The sequence below is a fragment of the Poecilia formosa genome, unplaced genomic scaffold (assembly GCF_000485575.1).
Source record: "Poecilia formosa unplaced genomic scaffold, Poecilia_formosa-5.1.2 Scaffold125, whole genome shotgun sequence".
Lineage (NCBI taxonomy): Eukaryota > Metazoa > Chordata > Actinopteri > Cyprinodontiformes > Poeciliidae > Poecilia > Poecilia formosa.
This window is the reverse complement of record NW_006800064.1, coordinates 569,756-596,222: the sequence shown is the minus strand read 5'-3', so window position 1 is coordinate 596,222 and position 26,467 is coordinate 569,756. Positions and strand designations below refer to the sequence as shown.

General features: G+C 37.8%; 1 protein-coding gene across 1 annotated transcript in view; it reads left to right on the top strand.

Annotated features, from left to right (window-relative positions):
• Positions 1 to 26,467, top strand: part of LOC103144383 (neural-cadherin-like) — a 163,495-nt gene that overhangs the window by 22,553 nt on the left and 114,475 nt on the right. The window contains exon 2 of the mRNA XM_016676047.1: positions 26,042 to 26,239. Coding sequence (XP_016531533.1) covers positions 26,042 to 26,239 — 198 coding nt within the window. The remainder of the gene's footprint in view (positions 1 to 26,041; positions 26,240 to 26,467) is intronic.

Sequence of the window (26,467 nt, the reverse complement as noted above, 5' to 3'; positions counted from 1 at the left end):
GTGTTCTTCATGCCGATTTTGTTATTTATCCGGGACACCTCAATCTCAAGTTTTTTCACTTCATTTTGATACTTTTCAATCTTCATATTGCATGCTGGGATTTGAGACATCACATGCTTTTTTTCTGCCGACAACTTGTCAATCTGCTGTTTTGAGTCTCTGATGAATTTTTTTAAAGTGGTTTGAAGCTCTTTCACATTGTTTTTATATTGCTTTATGTCTGACAACAACTGATTCCTCTGTGAGCCGCGTTGCTCCATCTCTTGTTTTAACTTTGGGATTTGCTCAGTTTCCAGGTATTTGTCCTGTTTGAGAGACCAATTTAGGTCTTTGGTGACTGAATCGATTTTCTCCTGTAAAAGCCCGATTTGCTTATGAGCATTTTCCAAATCCTGCTGTCTTGTGCTCTCCTTGATTAATATTCCAGCTCTTTCCCTAAACCTGTTTAGCCAGTCCAGAACCAAGAGAACCAGCTCATCTCTAGTCATTTGTTTAATTTGTGACTTTGTTAACAAATCACTGTCAGTTGACAACATTTTGATGGTCCGAGCGTTGTATCGAAAAATCTACGAAACAAAAGCAATATTAAATCCAAGACGGAAAAAGCGTACTTCGTGTGCCTCCTTGTAGAGTTCTGTGACTTTAATTCAGATGCAGTACATTCAAGTGTTATGTCTTTTGTTACATCATAACACTTTGACATCTTCAGATTCCATCATTGGAACAATTTGATGTGTGCTATGTTGCTAGGCAACATCAAAGCCAGCTCACTATAATCCAGTAAAACCTAAAAAGACAGTTACAACTGTAGATAACAACTCTAGCTGTAGGATTTAGGAATTTTGTATACACAAATATCACAATTAAGTAATTATTAGCTTTATTATTTTCCTTGTCTAATCAAGGAATGATTCTTTTTAATTGAATTTGAATCAGTGACGTATTATGCAGATATATTTTTTATTTTTGAGTTTTCTTTGTGTTTACTTTTCTGTGCCTATTGAGTCTCTGTGTTGTCCTGTCTTCCTCTATGATTGCTCCCAGCTGTGTCTCGTTCCCCTGATTATCCTTTGTGTATTTAATCCCACCTTTAATCCCGCCCTTTTAACTCATGTAAAGCACTTTGAATTGCCTTGTTCCTGAAAATATGCAATATAAATAAAATTACTTTACCTTACCTTACCTTTTTGCACTTACTGCATTTCCGTCATTTTATTTTGTATAATACATGATTGACTTTCGGCTTTTAACTTGATGCTTTTATTTTGATAAGACAGCTGCCTTTGTTTATAATATAGAACAGCAGCTTAACAACAGAACGGAAGTCATGTTGCACAGAGTTAGTAAAATTTATCTTATTAGTGGCCCCCTTGATGGAGGCACCAGGTATGTTTGTTTTGTAAACAAGGATATTTATTTTATTGATTGATTGGAATTGTAAATTTGCTTTATTGTGTAGGAATACTGATTTGGTTTTTGAATAAGAGTCGATATTTTAGTCGTGAACGTTATTTTTAGTTAATACATCACGGCTGTAAGAGCGTATTCTGTAGCTTACACTGTCCTTTTGTGTTTGTGTATACAGCTCGTACGATGAAACTCCTGCTTTACTTCCAATAAACCTCACTGTTCACCAGTAAAGCCAAAATCCTTCATTTGAGGCGGGGGTCTGCTACATTTAGTATTTTGTAAATTACTCTCCTATTTTCACCACTGTATTTTCCATGAGATCGCCAATAAATATCAGCAAAATTGAAAATATGGTTAAATGCAGTTGCTATGTGCAGCTCAGCGATATAAATGACACTATTTTTGTTTAGTGGTGTCCTGAAGAAACCTATGTCAAATAGAAACGTTTTTCATTAGTGATATTTCTGTTTGTGGCTCTATAAGGCTCTGTCATGAAGTCTCAGCTATAAAGCTACCTAAAAAAGTTTTTTTATTATAATTTTTGTGGTTAACTCAGTAGAACCAAGAAATATTGCGATAAAATTCAAAATAACCCAATAACAGTCTTACCAGCTTGCCCTTCTGAAGACCAACGTCTTCTGAAGACCAACGTCTTCAGAAAAGCAAAAACATTTAGTGTAATTTTATTTAGATGTGAATGAAAAGATAGAAAATATACTATTTGTTCCCCGTTTAGTAGACTTTATTCGGTATATTTACAGTATGATTTGTGTTAAAGTGCCTTCTGAAAACCCTAAGGGAACAGTTCCCTTACTGTTGGCTTCATTAAAATTCAGACTAGTCACAAACAGTCATTGATAACATCCAGTATACACATAACAGTATTATATATGCAATTGTGCTGTTCACATATGGTCCCTAATTACCATAAATATGCTGTTAACATATATCTTATATAATACACATCCATTTACAATGGAAGAAAGAAAGGTGAAGATTGTGCAAAGACAGAAAAAACAACCGTCGTACGAGATATTCCACTTGGCCCCTGCAACACTGAGAATAACAGTTATATGTATTAAAATTAATCCACTATACAACGGTAAATGCATTCGGGTTCAGTCAGATGCATAACTTTCTTCCCAGTCTCCAGAGGAGAGTACATTCTCACATCCTTGTGCTTCTTGCTAAAATAGGCCTGGCACAACGACCAGAGGATTAAATAGATTCGTTCTTAATCTCAGAACATTCAGGCCAACGACTCATTCACAGAAATCAACAAATAACAGAAACTGCATTATGCCTCAATAACTTTTTTTTTTTTTTTTTACATTTAATTTTTACAAACATCTAGACTCTATAAGAGGTTTCACACAAAAGAAATGGATTCTCTGGTCCTGGTTCTCTTTCTTTGGAAGACAACGCCGCTATATAAATAAACTTTATTCTGCTGAGTACTTTTACAAACGTATTACAATGTAATACAGAGAAAGACGATGCCACATTGAAATAAATGAATCTGCAAATGCTGGAAGCTAAATAAATATGTTCTTATATACACGAATATTCACTCTCTATTGAAGTTTAAACTCACTTGTTGGGATCGCGCGAGTACTGGGAACAAATACGAGCCAGCGCTAAACAAAACACAGGTTTTCACAAGAGCTTGTTGTCACGAGGGAAGACGTTGCAGAATGTAATAAAAACATGCTTTATCTGTGGCATTGTTAATTAAAATGGCACATTTCTAATGTATTAAAATTAAATACGATCGGTTCACTTAATGATATTGTATCAGCAAGTACTTTTACTTTTAATACTTAAGTATTTTTAAAAGCCAGTACTTTTTTTTTACTTTTACTTAAGTACAAATGTTAATGTGGTAGTTTTGCTTTTACTTGAGTACATTTTTGGCTGTGTATTTGTATTTTTACTTAAGTAAATTTTTTGAGTACTTTCTCCACCACTGCCTGCCAGTGAATATTAAAATGTTCAGAAATTATTACTAAATGTCCATGCGGTAATTCAGGCCTAAGGACAAATGGTACAGTTTTAGATTCCTTTGATTCCTGCAGTGATGTCGAGTCAGAGGTGCTTTACATGCTGTGGAGTTCATGAGAAAAATGTTTATTCTAGTCGCCTTAAGAACTGACTTGGACTTGAGGTGAAAGACTTGAGGCTGTACTTGGAAAAGATGTTCTGTGAACATTTCTGCTGCGTAACTTGCGAAATGAAATGACTCAAAGGGATAATTTAGTTTTTCCCATGTGTTGTGCATTTGTAGTCATCTCCCTGTATTCTGACACCACAAAATAAAATACAGTTTGAACCACTGCCTTTACCAACTTAGTTCATAAACAACATGTGTATAAATGCAGCTGTTTGGTGAACAGGTTTGTCAGGGAACATTATTCAACAGACATGTCCAGTTCAGTTTTATAGCACAACTGGAAACTGAGTGTCCACCTAATCTGAAAGGAAGGTCAAAGAGATGACTAAGTAGAATCATAGTCATGGTAACTTTGGAGGAGCTGTCCAGATCCACATCTCATGTGGTACAGTCTGTTGATAAAATATCTATGAGGCGAGCACTCTTGCACTTTGCACTTTACTGTGCAACCTACTTTCCCACGTAGGTTACACAGTAACTATATGCAAAAATGTTCTCTGGTCACATGAGATGAAGTTTGAACTTCATGGCCTATATCCAAAAGGCTACAGTAACTGTGGCAACAGAAAACCCCCAAACAAACAAACAAAAAAAAACTAGCAATACACATCATGTAGAACAACTCACACTCATGGTGAAACTCAGCGGTGAAGGCTTCATTCTGTGAAGAGTCTTTTCTTCACCAAGGACAGTTATGCTTGTCAGAGTTGATGGAAGTGACAGGAGCTAAATATGGGGCCTTCCTGAAAGAAAACTTGCAAGAGGCTGCAAATGCTTTGAAACTCATCTGCAGCAGAATGGTTTAGTAAAACAAATATCCATGTGTTAAAAAAAAATATAAAAAAAAAAATAACTGAAATTCAGACATAAATCTACCAACAACAAAAAAAATCTGGCAAGACTTTAAAATTGGTGTTCAGGGATGGGGAGGTTTCCTGAAGGCTAACCACACTTTTCAGGTTTCATATGACTTTCCTTCCATTTCACAATTATGCATTAATATTGTTGATCAAATACCGAAAATTCCAATGAAAATAATTCAAATTTGACAAACTGTGAAAGTGATTTCGTGTATGAATACTTTTGCAGGAGACTCTATCTTTTGTCTATACACCATCTTCAATTTTTACATATAATTTCTCGCAACTTATCAACTCGTAATTACTTCTGCCCTCACTGCCCTGACACTTCAGCTGCTATTTAATTGTACCATCTCAATAATTAATTGTGTGACTGTGCGGTAGCCTGGTTTTGATGGATATCTTGCACTTAAAAATGACCTCGTCTGTCAAATGCTAAATTGAAGATCTGACTGTAAATGTTTGGTTAGCTGCGTGAAAAATTGCGTGTTTGAAGTTACAAATGAGTCGCTTGGCTTCTTTCGGTGTTTGGATTAAATGCAGGCTTAATCCAAGTGATGGAGCATTGCTTTTTATTAAACGTATTTATAATAATAACCTATAAGATCGTGCTCGTCCAGTGTGAACATTATCACAGATTTAAGGCATTAACATTGACTAATATTGGTTTTCGGTGAACATGTTTAATCGTAGATTTTTGCTGATAATGTGACAGTGATGACAGATTTTGTGATCAAGTGGGATGGCTCGGAGGAGTTTAACTCTTGATTTGTCCCCTCACACGTTGGGTGATGCACGCTGAGCTTGTTTAATCTTGCTGTCCTGCTGCTAATGGCAGGAGATGATGGTCCACAAAGGACAGTCTGCTCACTGGATTAGATATCTAAATGAGGACTTTATCCTCATCCCCACTTCTTTTCCTTCCATACCAATAAGCCCCAGAATGCAGCTTCGGTTTAATGCATTTGACTGGAAGTGTGTGCATGTTTTCTGTCATGTCCGTGTGTGCATTCGCGCAAGCGTGCAGCATTTCTATTGGATGAATGCCGTCAGAGCTGAAGTCTAACTCCGCACTGCTTCTCCATACTAATGTCCCTCTGCTTCTATGGAAATGCATTTCCGATGTTCACTACATTATTCTACCTTTGCACAGTAACAGATAGTGAGACGAGGTTCCCAGAATGCCTCCCTCTCTGGTGTGCTAAACAATCACAGACCCGGGCCTGGTTTCAGTGATAGATTAATCCTGTCTAACCCATACACTGTGGCTTGTTTTCCCATTAAACCTGTGCAGCAGCCTCTGTTGCTTCTGCCTGGCACCAATCTCCTGTTTGGGCTTGTGTGTGTTGGCATCCCTGTCCATTCGCGGGCTGTGCGTGATTGTTTGCCTAGAGATGTGTTTCTATGGAAAGATATCGAAAAGCACTCCATGGACCACCTCCATCAATCACCAACTCACAGGGAAATGGAGAGAGGGATGAAAGATGGAAGGAGAGATGGGAGGTCACCACAGAAGGCAGCGTCTGGGGAAAAGGAGCAGAGGAGACAGAAACAAAGTGGATGAATGGATGAAGAAGGCAGTTCCCAGCTCTGATTGAGCGCGGAGTACTGTAGCTTATATCCTTTGGAGATAAGACCTGGAAGCACTGCTCAGCAGCTTCCTCTCCCTGTAGCTTGAACTGAGCGTGATAATAAGAAAGCGTGAATAGGGCAAATTGAATTAATGCCGCGGCACACCATAAAAGCCCTAACTATAATGCATTTTAAAATCCTATAATGAGGAGAGAGCTAAAATAATTTCACACTCCAGTGAAGAAGATGGCCTTGTAACAGATTTTGGGCCTGGCTGACACTGCCAGCGCTTTTGTCATTTAATGTGACTCTAGGTGCAATGTCGTAATGATACTTACTTTTATTTCCTGGGGTGCAACAGCATGAGGCAAACTTGGTAAGAAAAAAAAAAAAAATAGAAGGAGAAATTGAAATTTGTGTAACATATAAAGAGTTTAATCAGAGCAGGAAGTGGCTGCTTGCCTGCTGATGTCTCACTTGGGTCTGTTTTATGGTGTCAAGCTAAAACAGTGTTGCGGAGAGGGCACATCTGCCGTGGAACTATTCCCTCATTAGTCTCCATTAACAGCCCATTCAGTTATGGGGATGGCGGTTGGAGCTGGACCCTGTCCTGTTTCAGTCTGCATGTATGTGGATGAGCTTACGCACACATTTAGATGCAGAAAAGGCGCAGATGTGTGCGCACAGAGGTGTGTTACAAATGCAGGGGAAAAAAAGCAACTCATTTTTCACCGTCCTAGCACGCTCTCAGCTACCCCTTCCTCATCATTAGAGTCATACTGCCATAAAGCTGAAATTACCTCCCCATTATCAAACTATGGAGAGAGAAAGATGGCTGTCTGACATGCAGTAACACCAACAGACGGGCACTGATAGAGACTAATGACGAAATGAAAGAACGAAAGCTGCAACGATAAATGGTGCACCTTCCTGAAGGGAAGGGGAGAGAGAAACGTTGCTTTGCACTTCTGCTCTCTTCTCCTGAAAGAGGACAAAAGACATGCCTTGTGAAAACCCAAGGAAGTTCTTCACACTTTGCCATCTAACAGCCGCAGACGTCACTGTGTTTTACATCACAGCCCAACAGAAAGTAGTGGCGTTCATTCTGTCATCTATAAATGAAAAGAGTATTGAAGAGCTGCAAATCTACTGAGACTTAGCGAATCATCGCACCTGAAAGGCCAGAGGAAACGATCATTAATCAGACACGCAGTCAAGAGGCCTTGGAAACTCTCTGGGGGAGCTGCAGAAATCCATAGCTCAGGTGGGAGAATCTGCTGACCGGATAGCCACAGATCACAGATCTGGCCTTTATGGCTGAATCATAAGAAGAAAGCCATTGTTGACAGAAAGCCATAGTTAGTCTGGTATGCAGATTGCCGGAAGCCATAGAGGACACAACAAATGTGAAAGAAAGTTATTTGCTTATCTGAGAAAGTTAATATGGAAATAAAACTGTTAAAGACATGAAAGTGAGGCAGTGGTTCACCTTCCAGCAGGACGACACAAAACATACAACCAGAGCTACAATGAGGTGGCTTAACTGAGCCATTCACCAATGGCTCAGTTAAATCCAAAACCTAAATTCAATTGAGAATTTGTGGCGAGAATCAAAAATGATGTTCACGGATGCTCTTAATCCAATCTGACTGAGCTTGAGATATTTTGCAAAGAAGAATGGGCCATTGGACCTGCAAAGCTGGTAGAGGTATACTCCAAAAGTCCTGCAGCTATAAATGCAGTGAAAGGTAATTCTGTGAATTATTGCCTCGGTGGTACTGAATACAAATGTCCTCGACACGTTTAAGATTTGTGTTTGCGAAGGCTTTTGAAAACCTATGATTCATTTCCCTTCTAGTACTCAGTGTATGCACTGTTTGTGCTGGTCTGTAACGTGAAATCGCTCCAAAATACTCAGAAGTGTGTGATTATATGACAAAATGTGAAAAGGTTCAGGGGTCTGATTATTTCTGCAAGGCGCTGTAACCCCAAGGAAATAAATAGTGAGGTGAGCACAGTCGCTCATCACTCATCTACTCATTCCACTTGCTCGGTACACAGCTGCTGTAATGTGGCACTGGATCCACCAAAGCAGCAGAGCTAAACAAAAATGCACCTCACACACACGCGCGCTCACAGTAGAGTCCTGTCAAATACACATGGATGGACAAACAACGTTAAATCCCATAAAATGTCAATAATCCTCCATTGCCAAACAAACCATCCTGCAGACAGTGCTTGACACACAACTTGAACACGTGTAAAGGTGCCAGCTGGGGAAATAAACACATATTTACTCACCTCATCAGACATGCAAATGAAAGCTCAAAGTAAGGTGCAAAGCAGGGCAGCGAGAGGTCAAACAGCAATTTCCATCTGAAAACTTCAGATCCACACGGTGAGGATTTTGCTCAGAAATTCCATCTTTGACTGTCAGCTGGTTTAACAGCCCTTGTAACCTTTGCAAATAAGTTTCAGCCATTCCACTGACAGAGGATGCATGTGTTGCAGTAGATCATGCCATTTTTTTATTTATTTTTTTACTGTAGAGTGCCCAGTGGGTGGAATAATGGATGGGAGCTCTGTTTTCTCTGTCGGACACATGCTTTAGTAAGTTGGATTCCAGCTTCGTTTTTCCATAACAATTTGAGAGTAGAAAGCCTACTTCTCTGCCAGCTCTAATTACATATGATTTTTGTAGATGGCTCAGAAAAGATGATGCTTGACTGGTAATGTAGAGGTTACGCAAGTGTAACCTGATACCTGTGTGTGCGATTGTTTCTCCCAATTTCATTTGCAAGGAGGTGAGGAATTCATCTCACTGCCAATCATATGGAACTGAAATTTCTTTTCAGGTTGTCCTCACGGAAAATCCGTCCAGTTATTTATCTTTACCTGCCCGGAGAAAGCACAACCATTTGTACAGGTAAAGAAAACTGCTGTAGCCAAATGCTTTATGTTTCTTTTGTTGCTTTCCAATCAATTTCCAAGCCCTAAGATATTATTCTTTTACGATAAATGGACTGTCTGTAGTCTCTGTTATAGCGCTTTACCTTCCAATTCTCAATAATTTTAGACAATGCAACTAGATAAAATAGTTTAGGCTGCTTAGAGTGTAGATAGGAGAAAAAAAAAGACAAACAACAGCACTGGATGTCCTTTTAAAAGCAGCTAAAAACCCTTTGTATTCAGCCTACCTGTTACTGCCCTCATTACGCTGCAAGACTGGTATTGATTTGCTGGGAGCTCAGCATCTTGTTGGCTTTGATGGTGTATTTAATACTTACTGAAATATCTCAGGGATGTTTCAGCTAGTTTTGTAATTTGCTTCGCTGTTCTCGGCGATTATTTCTCTCTCAGCTACTTTATTTTAAAGAAAAAAAAAAAAAAAAGAACACAATTTACTTTTTTCCATTTTAAATAGATGAGCCTTGGAGTGACTTTTGGTGCCTGCAGGGCCGTTTCATGTCAATGTGGTGCAAACCACAGCAGGCAACAATTGCCCAACTAAGTCTGCTATTGTTTAGGCTACTTCATGTGGTAAGGTCTTTTGTCAGGGGAGACCCTCACAAGTCCTCAAAGCGATGGTTGCAGTTGTTTCAGTTCATGGTTTCTGTGTAAGCCTTGCGTCATAAATTCTTTTTTTTTTTTTAGAAATAGCTGTGACAAAACTGTGAAATATATTCTGTAAAAAGCACTAACTCTATAAGTCAGAGATGAGAAGGACAATACTACAAAATGGAATCTGCAGCAATAAAATAATTCAGTAAAATAGAGCATGCAGTAAGCTGCAGTTGCAATATCTGTTGTCTGTTGAAGTGAACAGTTCCCTGATGCTATATTAGTTTTTTATTTTAAGTGTTAGTTCAATGTTTTTGTATAATAGCTGTTATATAGAACAGTTCAAAAGAAAGGATGCAAAACATCTAGAAAACATGCCATGGTGACATTTTTGTTGCTGTGACATTCTTCATCCTTCCCTCTGTGAGCTTCGGCTTCTTGGTCTCTAAATTTTTGTGTCACTCGTTGAACATTGTTTGTTATTTAAAATGCATCTAAATAATGTCTAGAGAAATCTACCCTGAAACTGGTATAAATTCTTTTTCAACTTATTCATCTCAGTGCTTCATCTGGGATTTCTCCCACTGACCAGAATTTTTCCAGCTGAGCACCAACTGGGCCAATCAGGAAACAGAAGAATGTTTGACGTCAAATTTTTTGAGTAGTTTGAGATTCGATATCTGTCATGGTTGTAGTTTGGCAATGACAGCAGAAAAAGTGAATGAAGCCATTTAGTTTGTTCCTCCTTCTGGAAGAAGCGACATGTACAACATATTTATTTTCAGCTTTGGTTCATGCTTTCTGGCATTTTTGAATGATTTGCAGACTTTCTATTATAAATCTAATCTTATGCCACGTTTTTGCTTGATAGTTGTGTTTTCTTTAAAACTAGTCAAAATATATGTCTAAATCAGAAGACTTTGCATTGATTATGCATAGAGTCGATGTAGAAATCAGATCTGTTACTCAGTAAACAGATGTGAGCATCAAAGACAGCAAAAGTGCATCCAAATGGCCGATGGTATAAGAATGGGAATGTATGGCTCTTAAAACATACTAGCCAAATAATACATAATGTTTTATTATGATTGCAATATAGCATGCTTTGATTTTGCAATGACAGTTATGATTTGATTAATTGTGAAGCTTTATTTAATATTTACCTGTATACCATTAACAATTTCTACTAAAATCTACAACCCAGTTCAATCAAGCTAATTTCTCATAAAGTTACTTTCTGTGAGTACAGACTACATAAATTACAGAGTCCAAATGTGGTAGAGTTCTGTATTTTTCTTAATTTTTTTTTTATAAATCTGAAATTATAGAACAATTTGTTTTCTAAATTTGTTTCTTAAAAATGACTGACAAATCAGGATTATTGTTTTGTTCAGCCGGAATCTTCTCTAACCACGATGCTATTGTATTTAGTTTGTTTTTAGATCTGTTTCATATCATTGAAGAACTAGCCTTGGTGAGCAGATTTTTGTGTTTTTTAGCACCAACACTCCTAAATAAAAACGTCCCGCTGATTGCTACTTACATTTTTGTCTTGCTGTCTTTTTAGGAACTTGTAAAATAAAAACAAAAATCATATGTGCGGCACCATTAAAAAAACAAAAAAACATTTGAAGAAAGCCAATTAAAGTCACAGTTTTGTTTGGAAAGGAAGGACGCTGATAAAAAAAATAACACAAAACCATTTTAAACCAACCAAGTAGAAGTAAAAAAAAAAAGTCACCAAAAGAGTAAAAAAAAAGAACTTTATAACATTTATAATGAGATAAGAACATTGAAAGGAAAGATGTTTGACAAAAAAAATTAAAAAAGGAAAAGGTTATTCCTTCAAATATTGATTTCTGAACTCTTCAAGAGTTAAAACATTAGCATTGTTGTTTCTAAATGAACATAAACTTGTTTTCTATGTGTTATCTAAGGTCTGAAAGCACTGCATCTTTTTTGTTATTTTGACCATTTCTCATTTTCTGCAAATAAATACAAAATTTGTACTTGGAATTTTGGAGACATGTTGTCAGTAGTTCATAGAAAAAAAAAAAAGTTCATTTTACTCAAAAATTCACCTATAAAAAATAAAATCAGATAAACTGATTTTAAATGGTCTTTTAATTTTTTTTTCCAAGAGCTGCATATACTGATGATATCGCTCATGGATTACGTAAAATTCTAATAAATTTGGACCTAGAACATAACTTTGTGGAACACCGTGATGGTGAATAAACTGATGTGTCAGATTGAAACCCCTGTAAAGTAAATAGTCTGAATTTATGTAGCACTTTTTCTAGTCATACTGACTGACCCCTTAAGACACTTTACAGTAGAGCGACATTCACCAAGTCACACTCATACACAGCTACACAGAGTTTTAGGTAATCTGGGTTTTAGTATCTTGTCTGTGAGAAAGCCGAAAGAGAACCCACAATTTTCAGTTTGCAAGACAAACTGTTACGCGCTACGAGTCTGTAGTCTATACCCACTTATCTTCAGAGCTCTCCCGTGATCAAATGGCAAGAGGTGCTCTGAGTGTCTTAAATACTGTTTTTCTGTAGATGGCGAGTTTGCTCAACTTTTGCAAGGATTTTAGAGATAAATGGAAAATTGGACATGGAGATATAATTTGAGAAAAATAAAACCTAGGATGAAGAGAGAGGTGATCCTAAGCAGCATTTGATTACAGCCTTCTGTAGCAATGGTGCCCGGCAAGCTATTAGATGTGAAATGAAAAGGTTGAATGTTTTCACTTTCAGTCCATGAAATCGTGCAAGGAATGTGTTGTTCAGCACCACTACAGCCATCTCTGAACACAACAAAGATGAAACCTCTGCTTGTTCTTGTTCTCCTCGGGTAACTTTGAATCATATTTTGATCTTGTCCTGTGCGGGACATTTTTTTTTTCCAGGTAGGAAACAAGTTCTCCAACCTAATTAAACACTTCTAACTTCTTCTGTCCAGTTTTGATCAAAACTGTTTGATTACTGACCTTTGTGTAGGTTAAATATTTGCCCTTAAGTAAGCAGCCATTAACACTTTTTGCTGGAGAAAGCAACAGATCCATTTTTAACTAATTTAAATAAAAATAACTACTTCAGCAAATCACAGTGCAGAGTAGAGTATTTATTTCTTACTTGTGTCAAGAATGTGTTTATAGTGTTCAAAAACGACTGTGAGCTTTAATCATTTTTTTCTTCATCCCTTCCGTAGATGGTAACCTTAGTGTGTTATTCAGTAAAATGAAGCTATTGATGTGGAAGAGACCAAAACCTTGACTGCAGTGGGCTGCAGTGTGAAGTGGGATGTGAAGAATAAACTAATGCTTTTTTAAAGACAGCTGTAAAGAGAGTTTAAGTATCAAACGTAACGTTCAGAATGTATATCTGATAAAATAATATTCTGTGTAATTTCAAAGCATAAAGAACGTTTACTGACAAAATGGTGAAGTATTTCTTTTCATGAAGAACAGAAAAAAATTAATCCCAATTCATATGTTTTTAGAAACGTGTTTTTTTTTGTTTTTTAAAAAAAAAAAAAAAAAAAAAATAAAGATCATATTGATTTTGCACAACCAAATAGATGAATCACTTAGGTGGGACATGTGTAACAAGAATAAGAACAAATTGATCCATGAGAACAAACAGAGAATGTGTCTTCTCCTGAAAATGACTTATTTCAGAACTATCCCTAGATTTTGTCAGCAAGGACAAGAACTCCATTTGGATTCTGCAAAAACAACTATGGGTGTTTTTATGACACAATGTTGCTTGTATGTCAGGCCTTGCAATGCAATAAAAAGAAGATTAAAATTACAGACTGGCTTACAGTACTCTTCTTTTAGGGGTACAACAACGACAACAATAGTCAAATATGCCAAGGCTGATTGTTGTGAATCTAGTTATCAGCAAGTAGCTCCTCAAAAAGATATTGAAAAATCTACATACATGAGGTGCACTGTAAAAAACAAAAACAAACCTAATTTACAGTAAAATACCAGCAGCTGTGGTTGCCAGAATTTTATTGTACACGGTAAAATTCTGGCCACCACAGCTGAACACGCAAGAACACACTGCCTCGTCTGTAGTGAAATTACACATTTTCTTGAACCATAAACAACGATAAAAAAAATAATAATAATTCTTTAGAAGTCTAGGGGTTGCAGACAGCTTGTTGGACACCATATATTTCTTCATGAAGCACGGTGGCTTAAATATTATGGAACTAAGGTGTTTATCTCCCTCTGGTGTCAGACTTGATCAGTTTGCATCCATCAAACTACTTTAAGAGGTTATGTTATCTTACATTGAAGAGCAAATTCCATTGAAACATGTTTAGATAAGACAAGAACCCCAAAACCACACTTGTACATCTTGGTACCTGACCAACAAGGTCACTATTATGGAGTGATCAGCTTAATGATCAGAACTTAATATCCAGTAGAAAACACGTGAGAGGACAGTGAACACAGTGCCACCATTTTAAGCAAAGCTCCACGTGGCGTATATTTAAACATATCATTCAGTGACTGCATGTCTAAATAAATTTTCAGACACATTGAGGAGTTGCTGACAAATTATCATCTGAATAGATGCACAATTTAGCAAACATTTCTCATGTATCAATAAGCTAATTGCAATTCCTTTATCTAGCACTGATTGTAGATGCAGTTCTATGATGTAGTTGTACCTTCCAGTGTTAACCTGAACATAATTAGCAGCACCATCACTGCCTCCACATCCTGATCTCCATGATTCTATGCAAGAAGACTGTGTCCTACTGGAAACTATTGTGTAAATTATCCAGCAAAGTGTAAATAAATAAATAAATAAATAAATAAATAAATAAAAGTTATTTTTTTCCCCCTTCCAAACAGAGGTCTTTCTAATTGTTCCATTAATTATGGAATGCAGATATCTGGAAATGTGTGGCCTGGATCTGAAGAATTTTAATGATGAATAGAAGTTTAGTACAATGTTACCAGTACAGAGCTGAAATGAAAAGAAAGATCTTAAATGTTAACCTTCTGTGAGATAGTCAGACCACAAATCTTATCTCATTTTGCTCTACTAATTCTATTTACCAGAATTTGTTTATAGCAGCAAAATATTTGGACACTGTTCTCTTTTCAGATGTCATAGCATGTCTTTGTTAGCACAAATCCCTTTTTGCACAGTATGCTAATTTCTCTGAGGTTACTAAGATAGAGGCTGACAAAAAAAATCCATTTAAGGGAAGGAAGGAGGCCTACTTTTCACTGCTCACATTACATTCTGATAACCTCACTTGGGCTAATTTGTATCCCCCATTCCTCATGGCTAGAAGAGATTTGATGAGTCATTTTGAAAGTGACTAAGATACCCGTCATGGTTGTATTTTTTTTTCTTTTTTTTATTTTTGTATTTTGCTTTGCCTCTCTGCTGTCGCTTCATGTTTAAATTATATCAAGTAAGCATATTACAACTTAAAAAAAATTGTGTGGCAAATTGTATAAGAATGAAGCAAAATGGTTATGAAGTGCATACATCAATCCTTTTACTTTTTAAAATGGAAATGCTTTTGAATTTATTTGTTTTCCCTTCAAAGAAGAATCACAGTTTTAATACAACAGGCCAATTTTTCAGGTAAGAGCTTGCAGAAGCTAGGAAGAACATAGATAGACTCACTAAAGGGGCAGTATTATGTATTTTTCAGGCACATTGTGCCATTTTATAGCACAATCAAGTGCAAATGTCAGTTGTATGAATGCGGTGTATATCAAAAATGGATTAAAAGAAACATAGTTTCATTATATAGCATCTTGAAATTGGGCCTCTGCTGCTTTAAGAAACTTCTGCTCTTTCTGACACTCATGACAACACTCCTCTGTTAAGCGTTTCACACCTAAGCTCATCTGTTCAAAAAAGAATTTTCACTTTAATGGATTAACATATTCCACCATTTTACTCTTTTTATTTATTTTCTAGTTTTCTATATTAAATACTTAGCTTTTTAAATTGTTTTGCTTGTTAAAGCAAAACAATTAGCTTTAATAAGCATGAGCTAACCTGTTGGAAAGCAGGGGCCGTTGCCATGGCGATCTGGATGTGTAGTGGGAGCCTTCTGGGTATTTATGCTACTTTGTATATGTACTTCTTAGCAGGGAAAGGGCGGTTCACGCGGCACCTGCAGCTGCACTCTATTTCACGCAAATTAGGATGTATGATGTCCAGCCACATGTGTGTGAACAATTTTGTACATGTGAATTTTTTGAGTGCTGCACCTTTCAAAAATTTTCCCTATGCCAATTTTTAGTGTGAAAGCTATGCACTCTACCAATGACTACGCTGAAGGAGTTACAATCTTCAGCAGCTGAGGTGGGAGAAATGTTGCATACAGCTGTTGCCTGGGTCTGCTGCGATTGCATCGACTGAATACTGACTTGAAGGGGGCGAATGTTTATGCAAAGGCTTCATTAATGCTACATGCTTTTATTTAATTGTCATTATTCTGTGAAAACCAAACCAGTTCTCACTTTGATATCTTTTTTTCTTGTCAAAGACGCCAAATAATGCTCATCATAACCGATTTGTAAAAGCAGTTTTCTTTTTATAGGCTCTGTGTGAACCCAAATATTCACAGGATGAACAGGCAAGCTGGATAAAAAAGACCCTCAAACTGAATGTTCAACAGATTAACAGTTTCCTAATGCAACTTGAAAATAGAAAGTCAAAATTTTCTGTGGAATTATTTTTGAGAATGTCTTAGCAAATAACAGGTACTAAACAAATTAACAGACTTAATAGGACTTCGACAGTTAAACGTACAGTATTGCATATCCTAGAACTTTTCAGATTTAGTCAATTTTCGTATTTTTCTTGTATAAAAGAGTGAGCTTCTAATTTTCAGGTGTGTTCTCTGTTTTTAGGTACATTTCTTCATTTTTAAAAACCTTTGCAGTTTTTTTTGTTTTTGTTTTTGTTTTTTTTTTACCAAATATTGAGACAATAGAATCATTGGCTAAATTTAAATAATATTAAAACCCATTATGGGTAAGGCGATGGCGCATGGTTAAAGCGAACAATCCAAGCGCAGAGGCCTCAGTCCTTGACGCTGCCATCATGGGTTCGAGTCCTGACCTCTTTGCTGCATGTCTGCTCCTCTCTCACAACACACTTTCCTGTCAGACGACTATTATTAATAACGGCCACTAGAACAAAAAAAAAAAAATCCAGTTAAATTAGTTATAGAACTGACATGCAATTTACCAAAGATTTCCAAGTACAAACCTTTTGCAGCATTTTCATGTGAAAGAGGCTTTAAAATATTTCAGCAATTTTACATTTCCTTTTTCTAAAGGCTACATACCCTACCAGTATATCTCCATGCAACACTTGCTCTCTCTAAATCCTTGCCTTTTATGTTGGAGAATAGGACACATTTAAGTTTGCCTCAAAGCAAAAACAAAAACAAAAAACAGATGACTGAATATCCTCTTTTGGCCAAACTTAAAGAAAAAATGTTCCCAAGGGTGCCAACAAAAGGACCCAGCTATAAGAGGTTATTTCCATCCATCCATCCGTCCGTCCGTTCGTCCGTCTGTCTGTCCATCTGTCCGTCCGCCCATCCGTCCATGTTTCCAATTACTAGTACAGGAGATTTTTTGTAACTATCCTTGAAAATTAATTGTAATAGCTTCACATACAAACAGAAACATTAAAAGGAAATACAAATAAGGAAATAAAACAATGTTATATCTGAAAACCTTTTGGATGTGCTCCCATTTTGCCAGAAAATGTTTCAGTTGCAGTCTTTTTTGCAGCTTGTTTTACCATTCCTTGTTGTGCTTCTCACGTTAAAGGGATTTTGTTTCTATATTCAGATTGGCAGAGATGTTTTCTTAGATTTCTTGATTTTGTTTGCACGTCAATTTTCTTAAAAGGAAACACAGAGGAAAAGCTGCTACAGGTAAAAAAGAGAAATTTGCAGTGAGCTGTGCTGGCACCCTCTAGCTTCATTAAGTACAACACAGAAAATGGGCAAAGTGAGAATGCTACCTGGGAAATGTAGCCACTGAAACATAGAAGAAACCTCCACCCACACCCCACCACCATCACACTCACATTTTAGCTTTATCACAAACAATTTAGGAGAAAATGCGAGTTCAGTTCAGAGATTCTGGCCCTGCCAGGGCTTAGTGTTCAATATTTTAGATCATTAAGGTGACAGTAATATCTGATGCCGGCTCATCCAAATTTAGCCAAAAGTCTAATTTACATCAAATGACTGACTTGTCAATAATTGAAATTTACCAGTCACAGTTACTAGCATACATGATACAACACACTAATGTAAGATTAAATATATCTGTTAGATGAAAAATAGATTCTTAGTTCAATCCCTGTTGTGTTTTTATTTAGAAAATGTATAAAACAAAACCATTAGCCTAAATTTTATTAAACAATAATTTTCTTCTAACAGAATTTTAAGATACAAATGTAAAGATTATGGGTGAAAAAATATACACATCCCTTTTTGTCTATAGGGTTTTATTATTTCAGGACACAATGATTTTGTGTCCCCATACTAAAATTGGTACTAAATCATCTGGCACTATTGTTCAAATCTAATATCAGATTGAAAACAAAACAAATGGTACTCAGACATCATTTATGAAACAAAGATGACGTCTTTGCAATAATTTGAAGCAATCATTTTGCTGTATGTAGGTTTTATGAATTTCAACCTGGTATGGTCAGGATTTCGACTGTGCCATTGCCACAACTTGATCTTTGGAATTCTGTCACAGATTTAACCCAGTCTGTGCCAAGATTTAGCTGTAGAGATCATCCAACAGCGGAGAGTTGCCTTGATATACTGTTTGAGGAACTCAAGGTTCCTGAGAAAGTAGAAGCTATTCAGGTTTTGTAGCTAACAAACGAGATCAAATCTTGACAATTTAACCATCAGGCCAATAATTAAAATGTGGTGACTGTAGTGAAATGCCATAAACTTGATTCTGTCCCTTTGGCCAAACAAATCTTCTTCTTTTCTTCTGTTCAAATGATATTGTCTCAAAGTTGTTTATTCACAGGAAGCTTTATATACCTAAGTCATGCCGCCATGCTCTTTCTGGAAAGGAGCCAATGCTCATCAGACCGATAAGGTGTTGGTTGTATTTTGAACAGCATGATAGCTAAATAGCTATAGAGCCTTAGATAGTGCTTGGTTGTTCTTAAATTTCTCTGAGCATCAGGAATCTTAGTGAATTTGGTATAATATCCAGGGGGAAGCAAAAATTGCTTTGCTAAGGTTAATGCTGATTTCTTTTCTCAATAAACCACAGGTTGTTCTTAATTTTTCACAGAAGGATTTTCCATTTTATGTAGTTTTGTTTGCTAAATAACTTTATGGTGGAACACTTAAGGTTTGATTTAGAAATTTTACAACCTGGCAAAAACAGATACACCTTATTATTCTCCTATATATGAAAAAAAAGAACAGAAGTACAATGTACTTTCATTTTATCATAATGAAACCATATTCTTTATACTGAAACTGACAAAAAGAAATAAATAAAGTCCGTCACTTTCCTTTTTGTAGTTTCTACAGAATATATTTTATTCACTAAGCTGCATGACTTTCACTTTCTCATATCTGCATCCATAATCTGGGGCTACTTGTTGTTGATACAGTTAAAAGTAAAGCCTTTAAATAGCTACTAAAGCATGCATACGTATACTTTAGAAAAAAATTAAGGCATTTTTATTTTAAATTAAAACAACGACCAAAACTGGAGGATGTCTACCGTTGGTAATTGTTCTGGGATGAAAGTAGCTGAATCTGTGTGTTTACATGGTAAGTGTGTGAGTTGCTGCGGTGTTAATAGATTTCCGTCCCTTGCGCTTTCCAGCACGTTGATCTCCTGCTGACGGCTTCACACTTCGCTTTAAGCACATAGGTTGGAGTAGAGCCTTCTTAACACTGCGAGCATTTGGTTAATGTACCTCATTACTCCCCCTTTGAGCTGATTTTCCCTTTCCATTCACTTGCTGCTAAAAATGCACCCTCTGAAATTCCACGTCTCACACGGGCCATTGATGTTTATGCTTGCAGACGCAAATTGTTTAACTCCACATAGACGTATTTGTATCCTAATTCTCTCCCTGAATGGAAGAAGAGGGAACGAGGGATGCATGTGGAAAAACCTTGTGTTATTAATTACACTCTGTGTTCCGTCTTAATTTTTTGCTCTCATGGTCTGCTACCTCGTGTTTTCCTACCAGTCAGTGTTGTTCCTGCTACCTCTTGCTCTGTTCTGGTGTTTGTTGTACATCCCTTGTGTAGGCTCTTGTCTTTGATTTGGTATTTTACGCTCTCTGTTAAGTATCAGAGAATACTCCTTCCACCATGCTGCCTGCCTCTTCCTGCCTCTCAGCCTCTTTCTCGCTCGCTCTGTAGATATTTGTGTTCCTGTATCTGTGCCTCTCTCCTTTACTCCGTTTCCTCTCATCCCCTTCCCACACACACTCCCTGTCCTTGCACTGTGGGTAGTGCATGTGTGCATAGAAGCACTTGAGACAACTTTTTTTTTTTTTCCCTAACTGGCAAGCCACTTAGCAGCTTTATATAGCACGTACCCAAGAAGAGGATTAACAGCAGGAAACATCAACAGACTGGGCATGCACTGAGAGCGAATTCACATACACTCCTGCACAATTCACACTCACGCTAACACACTACAGTCATTGTATTAGAGCCAACCACACCATGGACTTTTCATGATACATTATGCTAGCCAGCCAGCTGATGCTCTTATCCTTATGGGATTGTAGTATACAGCACAGGCTAGCTTTTCATCACACAGAGTGCACAAGGCATATTTGACTTTGAAAAATCCACTGGAGTCTGTGAGGCTCTGCCTGTTATTTCATCACATCTTTTTTGTCCCAGTCAGGTGAGGCAGCCCGTGTCGGTTTGGTGCTCGTGGGGCATCGTTCACAGCCAACTCTCTGCTTAACTCTACAGATCAGAGAAAAATTGCTCACGTTTGTAGCCTCAGAACACGAGACGTGTTCTCTCTCTCGCTCTCTCTCTGGTCCATTCAGGCATAAGTCCCGCACCTCCCAAGCGTGCACACACCCGTGTACATTCTTCATTATCATTCCAGAGCTGATAGGCTCTAATTATCTGCCTTGGCTCTGATTAGTCTCTCTGTAACAAGCTAATTAGATGGAGCCTTGTAAAATCATCTCCACCATTACCACAGAGACATGTTTGGGAAAGACACCAACAAGCAGAAGGCAAGGAATGTGTCCTGCATCGCTCCCTGCAAAGATTTTATAGTTAACTGAATGTTAAGTGCTAGAGCTCTGATTTCTCTTTGATTAAGTGCCTTTTAACCCCCCTTCTACTTTGCAGCAGAATCTTTATCCTTTCTCATTATTCATCATGAAAGGATTGTTCCGTCTTCCAGGGCAGGATGATCTGGCTTAAAGTGCATAAATTGCCGCTGTCAACATTTTAGGAGATAACATCAGAACATTGATTGGTTTTTCTGCCCACACGATACAGTGGCTATTTATCCAAAACAAAGTGCCGTCACAGTCTAGCCTGAACTTTTTCCTCCTCAGCAGAGGAACTTTTAAACCCCAGAGGAGAAAGTTAGATTAATTCCTTCCTCCAGCTCTTCCTTTCTCTGTTATTATCCTTCTAACAATCCCTTTAGGAGCTGTCACACACTTTTTAGCTTTTGTATTTAGATGTGAATGCTCCAGAACTAGTGCAGAGCATGTTAAATTGCATTTTCTATCAAAACGTAAATGTAAACCTGTTAGAAAAAAAAAAAATAATAATTGTGATCTCTACGTCTGTTTTTCACGTGGTGGAAGGAATTAGACTGAACAAATCGAAATAAGAAACTAACACAGAAAGAAACGAGAATCAAATCAAACTACAAAACAACCTAAGATTCTAACATTTAGCAGCATCTATCTTTCAATTCTGAAAACCTTCCCTGTCCATACTGAATAAAGATTCTCCAAGATGCTACCGATGCCATGATTCAGTACAAGAATTTCAGCTCTCTTTTGCAGTTCTGTCAGTTCAGGTGGATGGCCATGTGTGCAGCTTCGTCTGTCCACCCACCCAGGCCAGGTAGAATCCCAATGTATTCCCAGGTCAGCTGAGAAACATAGTCCCTCCAGCATGTCCTGGGTCTTCCTCTGGGTCTCCTCTTGGTGGGACGTCCCCAGAACACGTCTCCAAGAAAGCATCCAGGAAACATCTTAACCAGCCACCTCAACTGGCTCCTCTGGCATGGAGAAGCAGCAGCTCTACCCTGAGCCTCTCCTGGACAACCAAACTTCTTACTCTATCTTTATACAAGTTTTAAACGTACTTATATAAGCTGCACTGGGCTATAAGCCGCATGGTTCAGAGCGTGGGAAAAAGCTTGTAGTCCGAAAAATACGGTGTTTGTAAACAGTCAACAAATGTAATCAATTCAGTTACTTCAAACTGATTTGAAGTAAAAATAGATTATGACACGATTCTCTTTGACCACAATAAAGTCTCGCACAACCACTGATCTACACAGACATACAATCTCACACAGGTTGACTGTCCGGAAGGAGATTGTACTAGAATTGATGTCGGAGTATCAGATTAGAAAACCGAGTAGTGTTGTGCTACACTTTTCAGAGTTTTATTCATAAAAAATCTTGCAATCTATGCATATTTTTGTTCTTCACAATTATTCACAACTTTATGCTGGTCTTTCTCAATTAAATAAATTGAAGTCTGTGATAGTAACATGGCTAAATGTGAAAACATTCGAGGAGAAAGTATATTTTGAAAGGCAATATATTTATTTCCTGAATGGAGCAGTTACAAAGGGAACATAGCTCTATTTATCAGACCTTGCTGACTTAGCATATACTTTATGTATACAAAATAAACCAGCTGTTTACATCAGAGAAGAGCTACTGACTCAGAGTTCAGGTAGTGACAGGATACATCACAAATTCTTCTTTTGTCTTGAATTAAAAGCACACTTGTAGCCTGTGGACAGTTCTTGTTACATAACAGGATTTGTAACCCATAGCTACTTTTAGCTTTCAAGGTACCAGTGTGTTTTTGTGTCCTCTGATGTGTGTTTGTCAGAGAGGCACGTGGGGGTAGAGGGAGATGTGTGAGGATTGGAAGTATGTTGTCACTTTCTGATAACTTGCTTTGATGTCAAAACTTTTGCAAACGTGTTTTAATCTGTTGGTGCATGTGTTTGGGAACATGTTTGTCTTGGCAGGGAATTTTTTCCTCTCTGTGGTGAGGCAGATGGCCTTAGTGGATGGCAGCCCACTGAACTGGTTGGCAGCTCTTCTGACATTCTTTAATGCCACGTTGACACATGATCACAGCCAGTATTTGTGGAAATACTGTCTTGTGTTCACAGATCTGTGAATCACTTCACTTGAGGCAACCGATATACATATTGAGGCCTGTGACGTTAACAGGAGTGTTTTTTTTTCAACATCATTTCTATTTTAACGTGTGCAAAGCATTAAATAATTTCAGTTTAAATCAATGCTTAGTATGCTCTTGTCATAAGGAGAAGTACTTGCATGCAGCCTCTCTTTGGGTGCTGCTGTGCTCTCTTGAAGTCAGCCTCAGCTTAGACAGAGCAAGTTGGTAATTGGATTCCTAGAATCTTCTTATTCACTTCAGTGAGACAGCATGCAGGCGACAAAGTGCCTGCTGTCTTGAGGCGTCATCCATGCATTCCTATGGGAAGATCAAGGTAGCATTACCAAGACTTGCTAGATGAGACTGTGGCTGAGGCTCTCTCCCATCGGATGCTGTAAGTCTGATTGGGAAACTTGATGTAGAACTAATACATGGCTTCACATCCATCATCCACCATCCACCCTGGCATTGAGGAGTTTATACTAAACATCTGGATAAATACCAGATCGATTTTGTTTTTGTACTTACTTATTTGAACCATTCAATTTATATTTGTGGCACACTATATTAGTGGCACACCGCACCAGTATTAGTGATATGCACTTTATATATTAGTGATGTATGATTGGTGATTGCCCATTACAAAAACCGATCACCTGTATCTCATTCCTTCACACTGCACAAGTGCAAATCCTAGCGAGTTTGTTTGGAACTTTAACGCTCTGACATTAATTGGGGAAGTTAATCATGGATTCATGGATTTCCAAGTGATCCTGAATTAAGAAGTCGGTGGCTTGTAAATATTTGTCGCTACAAGTTAAAGCTAACGCCGCACAGCAAAGTTTGCAGCCTTCACTTCACTCCGGATCATCTTCTTCAGTCTAAAACTACCGGGGGAGACGGATGATAAATAAAGAAGCCGTCCCTGTGTTATTTCCATGGAATCACTTCTGTATTCAGCCTGAAAGAGCAAGTGTATGGGAACGGGTGAGCAGACCAGGTCCATATAGCCGAGCAACTGATCCGCCTGTAGACACTGCTGTAAACACCATTCTATTTGAGCTCTTCACAAGACGCCTGCAAAAGTAATAAAACGAAATAATTTTTGTCCAAATTAGGTGTTGCCAGATCACATAGGAGCATTTATAACTAAAGCTTTAACCAATATTTAACCAAAAGCTCAACCAATATTTGTCTGAGTATCTGGTCTTGATCCCAAAATGTCTTGATTGTACTTTTGGCCACTCTGCAAGGTAAGATAGTGTGGTTTTTNGATCAGCTTCTTCAGTCTAAAACTACCGGGGGAGACGGATGATAAATAAAGAAGCCGTCCCTGTGTTATTTCCATGGAATCACTTCTGTATTCAGTCTGAAAGAGCAAGTGTATGGGAACGGGTGAGCAGACCAGGTCCATACAGCCGAGCAACTGATCCGCCTGTACACACTGCTGTAAACACCATTCTATTTGAGCTCTTCACAAGACGCATGCAAAAGTAATAAAACAAAATAATTTTTGTCCAAATTAGGTGTTGCCAGATCACATAGGAGCATTTATAACTAAAAGCTTTAACCAATATTTAACCAAAAGCTCAACCAATATTTGTCTGAGTATCTGGTCTTGATCCCAAAAGGTCTTGATTGTACTTTTTTGACCACTCTGCAAGGTAAGATAGTGTTGTTGTTTTTTTTTTTTTTTTAAATTGATGGGTTTTCTACTCCAGACCTAACTTTCAAGCATGATTGACATTGCAACATTGCAATTTGATTCAGGTCAGAACTTTGTGAATGGCATTCAAGAAGCTACTCAAAACCAGTTTTTGATCATTGTCTTTTTAGAACACCCTATTGTATCCACGTTGGAACTATTTAGCTGTACATTCAAGGGAAAGCTGAAGAATAGCACTCCCTCATTTCTCCATCCACCATCTACAATAATGCATCAACATGGCAGTCGAGAATGCTGACCAAGAAAGCAACGCTGCTCAAAATTGACTCCTTAAAGCTCAGCTGAACTTTGCAGCTTCTCACATGGACAAACCAAATGTCTTCTGGAGAAAAGTTTTAATTTAACTATTTGGCATCATAACCGGGAAGCTGAGTTTTTAAAACCAAAGAGCAAGCTACCAACTGTCAGTAATGTTGGTTGGGCCATTATACAGAAGGCCTGTTTTACTGCCAGGACTGCTGGTGTATTGCACAAATAAAGACAGAAAAATACCTCCAACTTCAACTTTACCACAAATCAACTACTACATAGTAAAAACACGATATGATGTCCAAACAGGACAAACTTAACCCCCCCCAACCCCTCACCCACACACACTCTCTCTATTGTCCTAAAATATTAGTTAAACTCCAAACATTCAATCTTAGTTTTGACCTTGGAAGTTCAGGTCTTTGTCTTGGTTTTGGCCTTGGAGAGTGTGGTCTTAGACTTGGTCTTGGAAGAATGTGCCTTGACTCCATTCCTAGTAGGTAAATGCATATTTTTAAGCTTTGCGGATTAAAAACACTGTAAATTCACCAAAATTTTACTTTTAATGCTCAAATGCATAGTTACAAGCCCTACTTCATTAAAAAACGAATGTCATTAGGAGCAAATGTAAACTCCTGACTGGATTGTACACCTCCTCTCATGTATCAAGAATAACACGCTAGGAATGATGACTTTGAAAGAGGAGAGTAAACCTTAGCACAAACAATCAGGGAAGATCACAACGCTAAGATTGATACTTTGAATTGGATTTGATAGATTCCTGGGTTAAACCTAGACTGCATTGGGTTTAGTTCAGCACAACTTACACAAGAAACACTGACATTTATTACTATCCTACCTGATTTATGTGTTTCCATCTACAGGAGAGGATTTATCTCTCACATACTTATACCCTTAGTTGAGTGACTGTTGGTACTTCATATTTCCCTGGTTACTTGTCTCTCCTCCAAAAACATACAATTACATGACACCTGTCACTTTTTGTAATCGCCTCTCTGCCACTGTCTCCGCACCATCCTCTAGGCCCAGACTGGTACCTGAACAAGGTGAAGCTGACGATCACTGATGTCAACGACAACGTCCCTGAGTGGAATATGAAGCCATACCCATACCTGGCTGTTGTGTCTTCCGAGGCAGTGGCAGGAACATTTGTCTACCAGCTACAGGCTATTGACGGGGATGAGGGCAAAAGTGGGGAAGTGGAATACTTCTTGTCAGATGGTAAGCTTTTTGTTGCTCTAACACACAACAATACACAACACATATGGAAGTAAAATACATTGTGCTGTTGGTAAAAAGAAAAAAAGACACGGCAGGTGCAAATGTATGAAAATGAATACACCCAGATTGACACCAGCACAGTTGTTCAGACAAAAAGCCACAGGCATGCAGATTCATTCATGCATTCATACACTTTTTATGTGTCCATTAGATTATTTATCCTTTTTT